The sequence below is a fragment of the Meriones unguiculatus genome, chromosome 6, assembly GCF_030254825.1.
Source record: "Meriones unguiculatus strain TT.TT164.6M chromosome 6, Bangor_MerUng_6.1, whole genome shotgun sequence".
NCBI classification, from domain to species: Eukaryota; Metazoa; Chordata; class Mammalia; order Rodentia; family Muridae; genus Meriones; species Meriones unguiculatus.
The window spans coordinates 120,921,409-120,934,631 of NC_083354.1; the positions used below are offsets into that span (position 1 = coordinate 120,921,409).

General features: G+C 43.9%; 1 protein-coding gene across 3 annotated transcripts in view; it reads right to left on the reverse strand.

Moving 5' to 3' along the window:
* Positions 1-6,019, reverse strand: part of Nsmaf (neutral sphingomyelinase activation associated factor) — a 62,319-nt gene extending 56,300 nt beyond the window's left edge. For 2 of the 3 annotated variants that reach the window (XM_021663933.2, XM_060385951.1), the window contains exon 1: positions 5,731-6,019. In XM_021663933.2, coding sequence (XP_021519608.1) covers positions 5,731-5,789 — 59 coding nt within the window. In that variant the 5' untranslated portion in view covers positions 5,790-6,019. Of the gene's footprint in view, positions 1-5,424; positions 5,537-5,730 lie in introns of those variants that run through there. The other variant, XM_060385952.1, reaches the window with a different exon arrangement.
* Positions 6,020-13,223: the final 7,204 nt, after the last annotated feature.

Genomic DNA, 13,223 nt, shown 5'->3' on the forward strand with positions numbered 1-13,223 from the left:
GCGTTAAGGTGAGATTCTGATATGGTCCAGGGATGGAGCCCTCTTTCCTGGCTAGTGAGCTTGAGGCATGCTCATGCTGCTGGCTTGTGGGACTCAGTGAGACTAAGATTCCAATATCATATAAACTAGGCTTCCATCACTCCAAACTCATCTGAAACTTCACAGACCATACCAGTAAGTGTTGTCCAGCAGTTCACATGCCTTGTACTTGAGACAGAATCAGGAAGTCACAGTGGACAAGGGATGAACCTGGACCCAAGACCTTGGTGCTAATGCTAGTTTGCACTCAGTCGTGGTGTGTTAGTTTTGTCTTTATGACTCATAGTTTCACAGGTTTTAGTCTATCCTGGCAGGAAGGTGTCAGCAGCAGTTAACATCAATGTCCCAGCACACTGAGAGAGAACTGCCTATGCTAACAGGCCCCTTCCTTTTCCTCTTTCATCCCATAATGGCCATTCACATTCTGGACGTGTCTTGCTCTCTGTTGATCTTCTCTGGAAATGTCCTCAGACACACTTAGAGGTGTGTCCACAAGAGTTTCCCAATGTAGTCAAGGTGACAAAATTAATCATCACACACGACTAAGCTATTATGACCTTGTCAAATCATTTACTTAGTTACTTAAGTTCAACTACAGTATGCAGTGAAGATACTGAGTTTATTTAGAAAATAGACCAAATAAATCTGAGTTTAAAGAAATCAGTAGGCCTGGATATATGCAGCAAACACCACAGAGAGGTGGCCTCCACAGCTTCCAGAAAAGACATTGTACTTCTCAACAGTTCAATAACAGCACTACTGGTCTGCTGCTGATGAAAAGGTGGTATCCTTCGAAGCCGCCCAGAATCCAGCTATGGCTTTGTACTTAAGGCCATCAATTCTGGCTGTCCACAGGCTTGGACCCTAGCCTCCAAATGATGCCAGGGAATGTGCCCATGTTTCCCCGACTGTAGACAAGGATACTGCAAATCCTGCCAGATCTTACAGATTTAAGCAGTTTCCAGTCAAGCCAGGAAGGGTAAGGATAACCCAAAGCCATAAATGCTGCGGGGACCAAGCATGACCTATTGTATCTTGTCCCCTGGTCATTCTGCAGGGCTCAAGTTTCTCCCTGTCTCAAGCGGCAATGTTGGGTAGCTCGGTGTTGTCACAGAGTACAGGGCACACCTGCAGACCACCATTTCTATCCTAGTAGTATCATGACCTATTGCTACCCCAGCAATTCCTGGGCCATCCCCTGGCCATCTGCCTTTGCTTAGAATCCTCACTATGCTAAGTGAATGATACATCCAGCAAGGCTGTTCTTAAAGATAGGGGGAAAAAAGGGGGGGGAGGGTGATGTGTTTAGACATGCAAAAAACAAAGGCAGCTCACTGTCATCAGAATCTGAACAGAGGAACTATTCCAGGATATGATTGAGAAAATGTCCATAATGAAGACATGACATTCAAGAAGGAAGTCCACCAAAGACTGTAGCAAGTACGCACATGAAACTACACCATTATTAATCAGACATCATAATGCCTAATGGGTAGACTTGACTGAACAACAGTGGACTGTAATTAGTAGGGAATGACGGGAGTCATTATTCCAGGGCCTGCTCGTTGATTGACAGGGAGGTACGGAGAATGATTAGCTTCATTAATTAAATGTTAAAACTCCAAGCATAAGCACCAACACAAAGATAAAATTAGAATATAGAGCCCTATACCCTGCAGGAAAATTAAGAGCACACAGGGACATCACTTCATACAGAGGAAAGAAGCCTGAGAGAGGGGATGAAGTCAGAGAAGACAGTAGAAATGACTCTGTACTAATAATAAATGAGCTTTTCTTAAGACAAAGACTCAGGATGAACTACTGAAAAATCAACAAGGGGCCTGCAAATGGCTCAGTGCTTGCTGCCAAGCCTGACAGCCCAAGTTTGATCCCTTGGATCCACACAGTAGAAAAAGAGAAGACTCCTACAGCTGACCTCCATTCACACATGCACACATGCACAAACACGTGCACACACACAAAATAAATGAACAAAATGTAATCTTTTATGTTTAAAAGTTAGATAATACACTTCACAAGAAACATATTCAAAACAAGGTTATAGAAAATTTTATATAATGAAAATCACCTGAAAACCACTGATATAACTATATTAATATCAGACAAAAATTACTAGAATAGTGAGGTTATTATATGTTCCTAAAAGATTCACTCAGGAAAAAGATAACAATTCAAAGTTTCTCTCATAAAATACAAATTAATGATAAGTAGCAGGACTGGATAGACTGTTTGCCTACCATCTGCACGTCACTGTGTTCAATCCCCAAAATTAAGAAAAAAAAAAAGTAAAAAAAAAAAAAAAAAGATCAAATAACAATCTTTTGAGTTAAGTGTTTGGCCAGTTTCTGAATATCTGGTGATAAAAATTGAGACCACAGTGGTATTTAAAAGAAACCAGGCCAAAGACATAACACAGAGGGAAAGTGTTTCTGTACCATGCATGAGTCCTGAGTTCCATCCTCAGTGCATCAACAATAACAAAGAAGATAAATGCAATCGTACCGTGGTTAATACAATATTGGGTAGGATGCACGCTTGTAATACAGCACTTGGGAAGTGTGGGCAAGGACGTCAACAGTGCAAGTCTAGCCTGGACTACACGTGACCCTACCGCAAAAAAGAAAGAAGGGAAGAATGGGGCTGGAGGTAGGGGAGGAAGGCATGGAGGGAAAAAAGCCACAATGAAGTTCTGAGTCCTTGCATGCTCACCCCTACTTATATCACACTTAAAAGATAGAGTTGATGAAACACATAGAGCAAAAATCCTCAAATTCTATTTCTGGGCAGATTCTTTGGGCATCATAACGAGAAAAGGAGATAAGGTACTAAGCATTTTTGACGAAGCCAATGTAAATCCTTAGCCAAAATATTTGCAACATTTATTTTCTCTCCCACTGAGTTATATGTGAAAAAGGTGAGCCAATTCCTTTACACGCCCAGCTTTTTGTGACCCATTAGCACTCCTGAAGACTGAGCGCTGCTTCTGCAATTTCTCTCCTTTCCCGATACCTGGCATAACCTATAAAAGGCAACTAAAAGGCTGGAATGCTCCACATTAGAAATGGAAGATTACATAGAAGAATAACAAATCTTGCAGTACTCTGAGAAAGTATTTTTAATAAATGCAAACTCAACTGATAAGCAAACGCGCTGAGTAAAGTGCATTTAATATCAGCATAACTGAAGAACTATGTATCTGTGGACTATCTAGAGCAAAGCGGAAGTCTCTGGATTTCCTATAAACCACTAATGTAACAACATATAGGCATACAGCAGAAAATTAAGGACCTAATGTTTTAGCCTGAAAAGACAGCTTACAAACCACAAACTTGTTCATTCCATACATACTTCAGCTCTCCTTTTGGGGGCATGCGGTATCTCAGCTATCTAAACTTCTACATAACCCAAGATGAAAAGAGTTTCAAAGACAAAATTTAAATAGAAATATGCATGAATAGAAATAAGTGCAGTTTGTAGAATATCCTCATTTTCCTACCCACTGACCATTTCCTCCATGCCCAACGATTTCAAAGAATATATGTGAACTGTCTCTTTACTTTTTTCATTTGCCTTCATCAAGATCTTAATCATAGCATTTAAAAATAACCAGTAAAATAAAAGTGGCTCCTGACATAATTGCAGGGATCCATGGGCATTTAATTTGAAGTAACCATCTATTTGCTTTCTAGCCCAGAAAATTACTGAAGCATTTTTTTCATATACTTCAGCAAACAGTGCTGGTGCATGCTTATTCAAATCAGAAGTCCAAGTGCAGCACTGTGTGTTTTGGCAAATAACAGTATAGGATGTCCAGATAAAGCTGAATTTTAGATAGACAGTATAGTTTGTAGTAGGTTTTTGGCATAAATATGTTCCCAAATCTACACAGGACATATGCTAAAAAGTGATCTGCAATTAATATTTAACTGAGTGTCTCATATTGTACCTAAAAATCACAGCCGGCCTTCATTCTCTGGTCCTCTTAAATGCCATAGACAGTACCACCACTGGTCACCTCCATCTCATTAAACGTCTAGAATATATCTCCTTCTCCCCGTTCTTTCTTCTGCCATCAGTGCGATAGAGACCACCGGTGCAGAATCTCCCACTCAGGGGCTGCTTCTACTTCTGTAGAAAACACAACTTATTCTGACTGCAGCTGAATCAGCAATCTGAGAAATACACACTAACTCTAGTCTCTCCTTCTCTGGGGTCGTTGTTCGGTGGCTGTAGAGATCTAAAAATCCCTAACCCTGAATGAGAGGAGCCAGTGAGTAGTACACAGCACAGAGGGGACTCTGAAGCTAGCCTCAAACTCCCCAGGGTTGAAAACAGTTCACTGAGATAGCCGGAGCCAGGGGCCTTGATCATCCCACCCATGTATCCTCAATGTTGCCAAATGACAGATAAGCCAAGAAAACACGTGTGCAGAAGTGGTTAAACTTGAGCCTCAATAAGCCTGGTTCTTCAAAAGTTAACTTTCAAAAGTTGGTCTTTTTTTTTTTTCCAATAAATTCTGTGATTTAAAAAGAACTGTTTGGTTTGAGTTCAAATTTCACACTCCTCAGAAATGTCCCTCTAATTCAAAGAGACATCTGTGACCTGCACCCCAGGACTGCAAAGCCATTAGGAAGAGAAATGAAAATTGGGGCGACCAGGAAGTAGAATTCATCTGGTGCTGACTGTGGGGAGCAGCTGATGCTGAGCGCTGATACATGCTTGGGCTGGGAGAACTCTTACCTTGGAGTGCTGTAAAGTAATAGGTAAACAAAACAGTACCGAGAGGGCAGGGGGTCCCCCTAACATTACAGAGCAATGCAGGGCGATTAAAATAAGTCAGCACCTAAAACACAAGGCACCCCCTCCCCCGATTTTCCCGTTCATCCCTGAAGCCACCGGATTGTTACAGAGGACTAAGAAGTCCTAGAACATGACGATCCAAGCATTCAAAGCGTCTAAAACATTCTTGTGGACGCTAGTCAAGGTACCTCAGAGCACCAAGCCGTAACAAGTCGCTGCTGCCAGACAAAGAAATCCCATTTAAACTCAATTTCAGAACGGACCACCTGGCCAGCCCACTGCAGCTTAAAGAGCGAGGGATGAAGGGCACGTGCGGGGTGAGTCACAGCTACAGGTGAACACCCCGCAAACCCACCCAGAATTAAAGAGCTGCACTTGCGTGTCCGGGTACGGCCCCGCTTTGGCCGGATCCACCGAACGGCCACGCGACCGGCGGCTAAACCCCAAATGTGCAAAAAAGCGCGATTTTAGCCGGCATTCCTGCGGCAGCCTACAGCCGAGCTACCCGCAGGCGTGTGGGTCACCGAAAAGAAAAGGAAAAAACAAACAAACAAGCAAACCAACCGCACTGGGAGGGACACGCGGGGCGGAAGTGCGCTCTCCCGTAAGGGGAAGGGATCTGAGCGAGGCCGTCGCTCTCCCCACGTCCCTCCCGGGCCGCGGGTGACCGCGACCGCACCGCGGCACGCGCTCCTCCAACAGCCTCCCACGCGGGCGGGCGGCTGCGGGGCGGCGCGGGATGCTCGCCCGGTCCCGGGGTCCTCCCCCCCTCCAGCCGGTCCCCCCCGCGGCTCTGGGCACCCCGGGGACCGCGGCGGCCTGCGGGAGGGCGCCCCGGTCCCGCCCGGCCCGGCCTCCCGGCCCGCGCACCTCTCCTTGGAGTAGAGCTGCAGCTGCTGCTCGCGCTGCCTCTTCCGGGTGAACGCCATGGAGGCCCGGGGCGCGCAGGCCCGCCGAGCGTCCCGAGCAGTCCCGAGCGGCGCCGCCGGGCGGCCGAGAGCCCCACGCTGCGCCCCGAGGGCCCGCGCCGTCCGGAGCGCGCTCACCGCGGCATCCTCGCCCGGGGGACTCGGCCGACGCCGTGACTCAGGCCCGGAGGAGGGGCGCGCGGTGACCCGGGGCCCGCGGAGCCGCGTCCTGCCACCGTCCCGGCCAACCTCTGCGGCGCCGCTGCGGCGAGGACACCTGACGACGCCGAAGCCGCGGCTCGCCCGCCCGCCCGCCCGGGAGGAGCCCCCCGGTTTTGAAATAACGACGTTTTGGATTTCCAGTCCCAGATTTCAGTCGTTGAAATGATTGATGGCATTATTTTCTACCTAAATAACAGCCTTGGTGAGGTGTAACCCAAACACCAAACAATTCGGCCATGTCTAGGGTAGCAGCCAATGGTTCTTAGTGTGTTAGGATATTTTTATCATCCTAAAAAGGTAACTTTACGTTTTGACAATCACCCTCCTTCTAGCTTCCTCCCCACAAACCTTTGCCCTAACGAAACACTTTTTAGCTTTCGGTCTCTCTGAATTTACCTAGCCTGGGCATTTCGAATAAAAACAGTCATACAAAATATGGTCTTTGTGTCTGAGTCCTTTCATTTTGTATAATGCTTTCAAGGTTCATCTGAGCTGTAGCATAAGTCAATATTCCGGCCCCTTTTTATCCCTGAAGTGTATTCCATTGTATTTCATTCTACATTTCTGTTAATACAGTCAGCAGTGGCTAGCCATGTCAGTGTTTCCACTTCTTGGCTATTAAGAATAATGCAGCTGTAAGCATTCATGTATCTGTTTTTTTTGTGTGTGCATGCTTTCGTTTCTGTTGAGTGAAGTTGAAATCAAGGAGTGGAGATGTTCTGATGACTCCATCTCTGAACTCTGAAAAAACTGCCACAGTGCTTTCAAAGTGGCTGCACCATTTAAATCCCAGTAGCAATGAAGAAAGGTTCTGACCTTCAACAATACATGTTACCTACCAACTATGACTCATATTTCATAGGGGTTATGATTTCTCAATACCCCGAGAATAAGCTGGATATTGCTTACCTTTGAGGGCTCTCAGATACAAGCCTCTAAATTGAGTGTATGTTGAAACACTCCTTTGACTTAAGAACCGGGTTCTACAGGGTTAAAAAACAAAACAGTCGTAGCAAGCTTTTTAGCTGTCTTTAGTCAATGCCAGAATGTTTGTGTGTGGGGGGGAATAAATGAAGAGAGTACCCCGTGTCAGTGAAAATCTCCTTGTATCCCACTGCTCTGCACAGATCTGTAACTGGGAGACACTGGCTTAATGGTCCCTTGGGAAAGTGTAATTATGTGTGTATGTGCACAATGAAATAAGATTATGAGACTGGCTGAGGTACTATCTGAAAACTTCTGTTTGAGAAATAGTACAGTAGATGCTATGAAGTTAGAGGAGAGGAATTAATTTGGCTAGAATAAGGTAAGGGAAAAAATAGAGCAGACTATAAGCTTTCTTTCAATTAAGCATTGAAGAAATATGTGGTTCTGGCAGCTTGAATGTGACAGAGCCTCTCCTTGACCAAATTCTATCCAGGTTGCTCAAGTCCTCTTAAGTAGGCTTTGACTGTGGCTTACAAAAAGTGTGGACTTCTAGCATGTAGCCTTTCCACATTGAAAGACTTAAACCCTGGCATCATTTCTAAAGGTTCTCTCCCATGGCCCTAAGCTCCTTTTAGTGGCTGTTTAAACCTGTTTGTTTTGGTCCACTATTTACATAGGTTGGAACACTTGCTGGAGATGGATTATGGGCCTGGGGAAGTAGCTGTGAGCAAAGTGTGCCACGTAAGCATGGAGATCTGAGAAAGCATCCCAGCATCCTTGGGGGAGAGGGGGAAGTATGGGAGATCTGGTCTGTAACTGGGGAATCTGAGACAATGAACCCTTAGCACTAAGTGGCTAGGCACTGCATGCGGTCAGCAGGTGCTGGGTTTAGTAAGAGACCCTGTCTCCAAAAACAAACAATAGAGGAGGCCCCTGACATTGACCTCTGACCTCCCAAGGCACACTGCCCAGGACCACTCAAACATGGGCACACACCCACACCTATACACACACAAACCAACATATAACTTCCCAAGGACTTAATTTGTGAATCACTCGTTTGTCCCTTTGGGTTGCCTGTGTATCTCCTGCAACTCAGAAGTATCTTCTCAGGGCCTGAGAGCCATTCTTCTGAAATGTGCTCCTCCTATGTGGGAGGACAGAATTCTATCTTCCACCATTGCTAGCTAACAGACGTAGCTGCTAACCATGTCTGTATTGACTGGCTCTTTGTAGTTTTTCCTCCTCCCCAGCTTTCCTGAGCCTCCGAGTGCTCCCTTTCTGAGTCCTTCATTATCCTTTCAGAGTGTTCAGTCCACTTTCCCACAAATCAAAGCTCAGTTTAGCGCCTGCGCCCATTGCAACAGCCATTTTTGATTAAAAGTTCTCCTTCCTATTTTAAGGTTTTCTTGGACGTGATGAAGGGAGAAATATTTCGAAGGGTTTTCTTTGATGTTAGCCCAGAAGGGAGATGTTTCTGCTATAGTAGTTTGTTAGGGACAAGAATTTAAGGGAACTGAGGACTGGCACTCTCATCTTTCCACCACTTAATCTCTATTCCACCGGCTTCTCTCATGTGTTTTTTGTTTGTTTGTTTGTTTGTTTATAATTTTACAGGTATAATTGTTTCTATCAATGGCTGACTTCTTTCTTTCCAGTAAGTGAGAAGCTGGAATTTTGCTTTCTTCTGTCATTCTCTTAGCTGGTCTATCTCCCCTTTCTTTAGATTATTCCCATCTGAATAGTAATGTATTTTTCATTTTATTGAAAACAGATTATTTTTTCATACAATACATCCTGATTATAGTTTCCCCTCCATCTATTCATCCAAGATCCTCTTCATCTACCTGCCCCTCCTGACCCACCCCCTTTCTGTCTCTCATTAGAAAAGAACAGGCACCTAAGAAATAACAACCAAACATAACAAAATATAGTAAGATGAAGCAAAAACTATCATGTTGAAGTTGGACATGACAACCCAACATACAGAAAAGAGTCCCAAGTGCAGGCACATGAGTCAGAGACCCGCTTGCTCTCACGAGAGTCCGATAAAAATATCAAGCTAATAGCTATAATATATACACAGAGGACCTGGTCAGACCCATGCAGGCCCTTTGCTTGGTGCTTCAGGATCTGTGAGCTCAAATGAGCCTTAGTTGATTTAGAGGGCCTTGTTCTCCTCATGTCCTTCACTCCCTCTGGCTCTTTCACTCTTCTGTCCCTCTTCAGCAGGATTCCCTGAGTTCTGTGGGAAAGGTAATGTATTTTTAAAATGAAGATAAGCTATCTCTTATCTTGAATTTCCTTCCAGCATCCCATTCCTGACAGAACTCCTTGACATATCTACCTGCACATGCTGTCTCCATTTTTTTCTTTGCAATCTGTTCAGTCCATTTTGATTGAACTTCCATTACCACCTCTCTTCTGCGATGCTTCCTTGTCAAATCTCCACATTCACTGGCTGCTTTCAGCTTCATCTTTTCTGAACCCTCAGCAAACTCAGCGTAGCTGAAACAGCATTCAGCCTTGCCCCATTACCTCCAATTCTCATGGTTTCCTTGCTTTTCTGCTACTTTACTCCCTATTCCTTGGTCTCTTTGCCTACCTAACTCCCACACTGGATTTTGTAGTGTTGAGTCTCTGTGCTCACTGGCCAGGTAATTTAACCAGTTCTGTAACAGAGGAACTGAAGGGCTGTTGAAGACAGACGTTTCTGCTAGTCTTAAGCTGTTTGTTAAGACTCAGGATAAACATCTCGGAAGATCTGAGTAACTCTATTTAACAGTAAGGGTGTGTGCTGGTTAAGAAATTAAACATCTCCAAAGCTTTGATCCCCAGCTGATGGCACTACTAAGTGGTAGAAGAACCTGTAGAAGATGGTGCCTAGATGGTGAGATAGCTTTGAAGGGATACAGAAAAGCAACAGAACTGAAACCCTAAGACAAAGGAGCCCTCCCTTTAGGTTGATCTTCCCTCTGGTATTTCATTCCTACAGTAGAAAGCTGGTTAACTCAATTAACTGAGTAGCCACAGTTTTGTCATGTACCTACCTATCAGTTCAGACAGGGAAACGTCAGTGCTAACAGCCAAGTATGAGCATTGAGTAGATCTGACTGAGAGGTACCTTTGACATGTCTGTCCTTCTGGGGAACATGAATATCGCACCACTGTTGGACTTTCAGTAAGGCTAAGGGTGGGGTTTTGATGGAAATCCAGGCTCCTGCCAACAAAGAACAACAGCTAAGCAAAGGTTTAACTCAGTCTTCTCTTTAATGATAGACAACTACAGTTTGAGCTACTATTACCACAGATGTCGCTTTTTGCACACCCCCACCTCCGGAAACGTGGTGAGCTCTGGAGAGACCTCATTCCTTATCCTCATAAGTCATAGAGGCTGTGTTCATGTTCGTTCTGGTGAGTATTACAGTTGCCAAGTACATATGGAGCTCTTAGCAATGTATTGTTTTAACCCATAGGTCAACCTCTGGTTCTTTTTGGACCTTTATGATTATTATTTGTTAAACCTAATTTCAGAATTTAAGAGGGGGACCCTTATTCACAGTCGGTGAGGGTGCAAATTAATAAAGAAACTGTAGAAATACATTTAGAGATTTCTTAAAAACTTAGAAGTACAAATAACCCAGCTATTTCACTCCTGGCATTATCCACTTATCTGCTGATAAACATGTAGGTTAATTCCAGCTCTTTGCTATGGTAAATAAAGCAACAATAAACATGGAGTGCAAATATTTCTATGGCAGTTTGTGAGTATATGCCAGGAGTGAATAGTATTCATATGTATATATGTCCACTTAAAAGTCTGTTTCTGATGAAGATTTAATTACCTAATCAAATGACTGCAGTGTATTTGTGAAAAATCATGAAATCACTTATTTTATATAATACCACTAATTTATTTTAAAAACGGAATGAAAATATAGCAAAAGCTTGTACTAGTTATCTTTGAATGAAAAGATTAGGGTTTCGAATTATCTTCATTATACTACTACATATTTTCAAAAGACTATATTTTTCTGAATTGGGAATTTATTAATCATTTTGTTATGCAGAAAAAAAAATAGCAATTTGGTGGTGGTATCCAATGAGCTTTCCCCATTTTCCTCTAGTTAGTTTCCAGACAGTGGATGTGTTTCTTTAACTTCTGTTTTTCTCATCATGATTCCCTCATACATGTGTTGCTATTGCCCCATTTCTATAACCTGCTTGTGTCTTTGACTCTCCTACGGTTTGGGGAATTCAGCTTGGCTTCTGCAGTCTTGGGACTTCAGCAGCACATGTCATATCCCTTACAGTTTTTTTCTTGTAGCTTGGCCATGTTCTTTTCTTTACATATTTTCCCCAACACATTAACATGTGGTATCTTTTTTTTTTTCTTCTGAGGTCTGGGACTTGAGATGTTCAAGAACATAGCACCAGCATCTGGCAATACAAGGAGAAGTGTGCCAAAGCCCATTCTCTTTATCAGCTACCAACCCCCACAAAGCTGATCCACCGCTGTATAATCCATTCATGAGAACAGACTGTATTACCTCTCAAAGGCCACAGCTCTCAATGTTGCTGCAAGGAAGCTGGATTCTAACAAAAGCTTTGGTTGGAACGCTGATATCACAGTAGGAGTCAAACGGCAAATGTTGCCAGGTACTTGCAATATAACAAGAACTCTCTTGGGTTGAGCTGCTCTCTTAAAGGCTTGAAAATGACTTTGTTGTTTTCAGGTGTGTGGGTTTTGCTTTAGTGTTTTGTTTGTTTTTGTGACAGGGACTTGTACTGTAGCCAAGGCTGGCCTAGGACTCATAATCCTCTGATCTCAGTTGCCTGTGTGCTAGAATTCTAGAATTGTTCTATTACGCTCAGTTCATTCTTGGATGTGTAGATTTATTATTATTATTATTAGTGGTGGTAGCAGTAGTAACAGAAGCAAAAATATACTTAAAACCAAAGCTTCTGGAGAAAACACATGTTCTTCCCTGCCTTGCATAGCTCCTCAAATTTGACCTTGGCTTCCCCCTGGCCTTGTCTTTCAGAGCTGGGTCTCTGAAGACATCCTTGCTAACAACAGTTTTATCCAAGGGGATGTCTACAGAGCGTCTTGTGGGCATGAGGTGGTTAGTCATACACATTCACAGGACTTGATCTTTGATCTCTTGGTAATTTTCTTTTTGCCTGTAGCCCTGTCACCTTTTGGGGATAGCACAGTTTTCCCAAGTTTCATGAATTTTGCCCATTTTGACAGCAAACACCAGGGACTCTGCAGGAGATTCTTGTGTGTGTGTGTGTGTGTGTGTGTGTGTGTGTGTGTGTAAGGGCTGGAGTTCAAATCCGGTACTTCCTTGATGCTGGGCAAACACTGTCCCACTGAGTTCTATTCCTAGCTCCAAAGCAGTTAAAATCTGGTCTCAAGTCTAGCCTCAGAGTCACCTGGACACTTTATAGAAAAGCAGAACTTAGCCGGGCAGGGCAGTACACATCTATAATCCTAGCACTGAGGTAGAAGAAAGATGAGCTCAGAGTTCAAAGTCAGCCTTGGCTATGCAGTAGGTTTGAGGCCAGCAGGAACTACATGAGACCCTACCTCAAAACCAAAGGACAAGAACAAACAGTCATGGCTGCTTTAATCCTGCTAAACCAGAAGCTGTGGGATGATGCCAGTGATCTGTGTTTGAACAATCCCTCCAGGCAATCCTGAGTGCACTAAAATGTCAGGTGGTCACTCTAGAGAAAAGCAGGGGACAGGATAAAAGAGGAAAGGAACCAGTAGACGTGGAGAGGGGCATGCATGAAGAAGGGGGAGGGAGGGTGGGATTGGAAGGGGAGGAAGGAAGGGCTTATGGGGGGATACAAAGTGAATAAAATGTAAAAAATAATAAAAAAATAATAATAATAAAGAAAAAAAGAGGAGAGGAGAGAGAGAGACTGAGAGATGTCACCTGGACTCCTGGGAAGATAGTATGTGGAAGCCTTAGTCATAGAATTTGTAACCGGGACACTAAAAGTAATTCATTTGCTTATTCTTTTGAAGCAGTTTACCCTGATACTACTCTGGCCTGAACTTACAGCCATCCTGTAAAACCTGTTTCACTGGGAGACTAGGGAGGAGCTCTGCAGGTAAGGAGCCCACATATAATGAAAATGTAGGCTGGTTGTGAAGGAGCAGTACCTCAAGAGGGAAGAAGCAAGCAGAAGGGCTCAGAGAAGTGAGGACTCTGTCGAAAGGTGTTGATTCCCATTAGGCTTAGATGCAGTTCTATATGTAAGCTGGGATGCTGAAACAGAAGGACCCAGCTC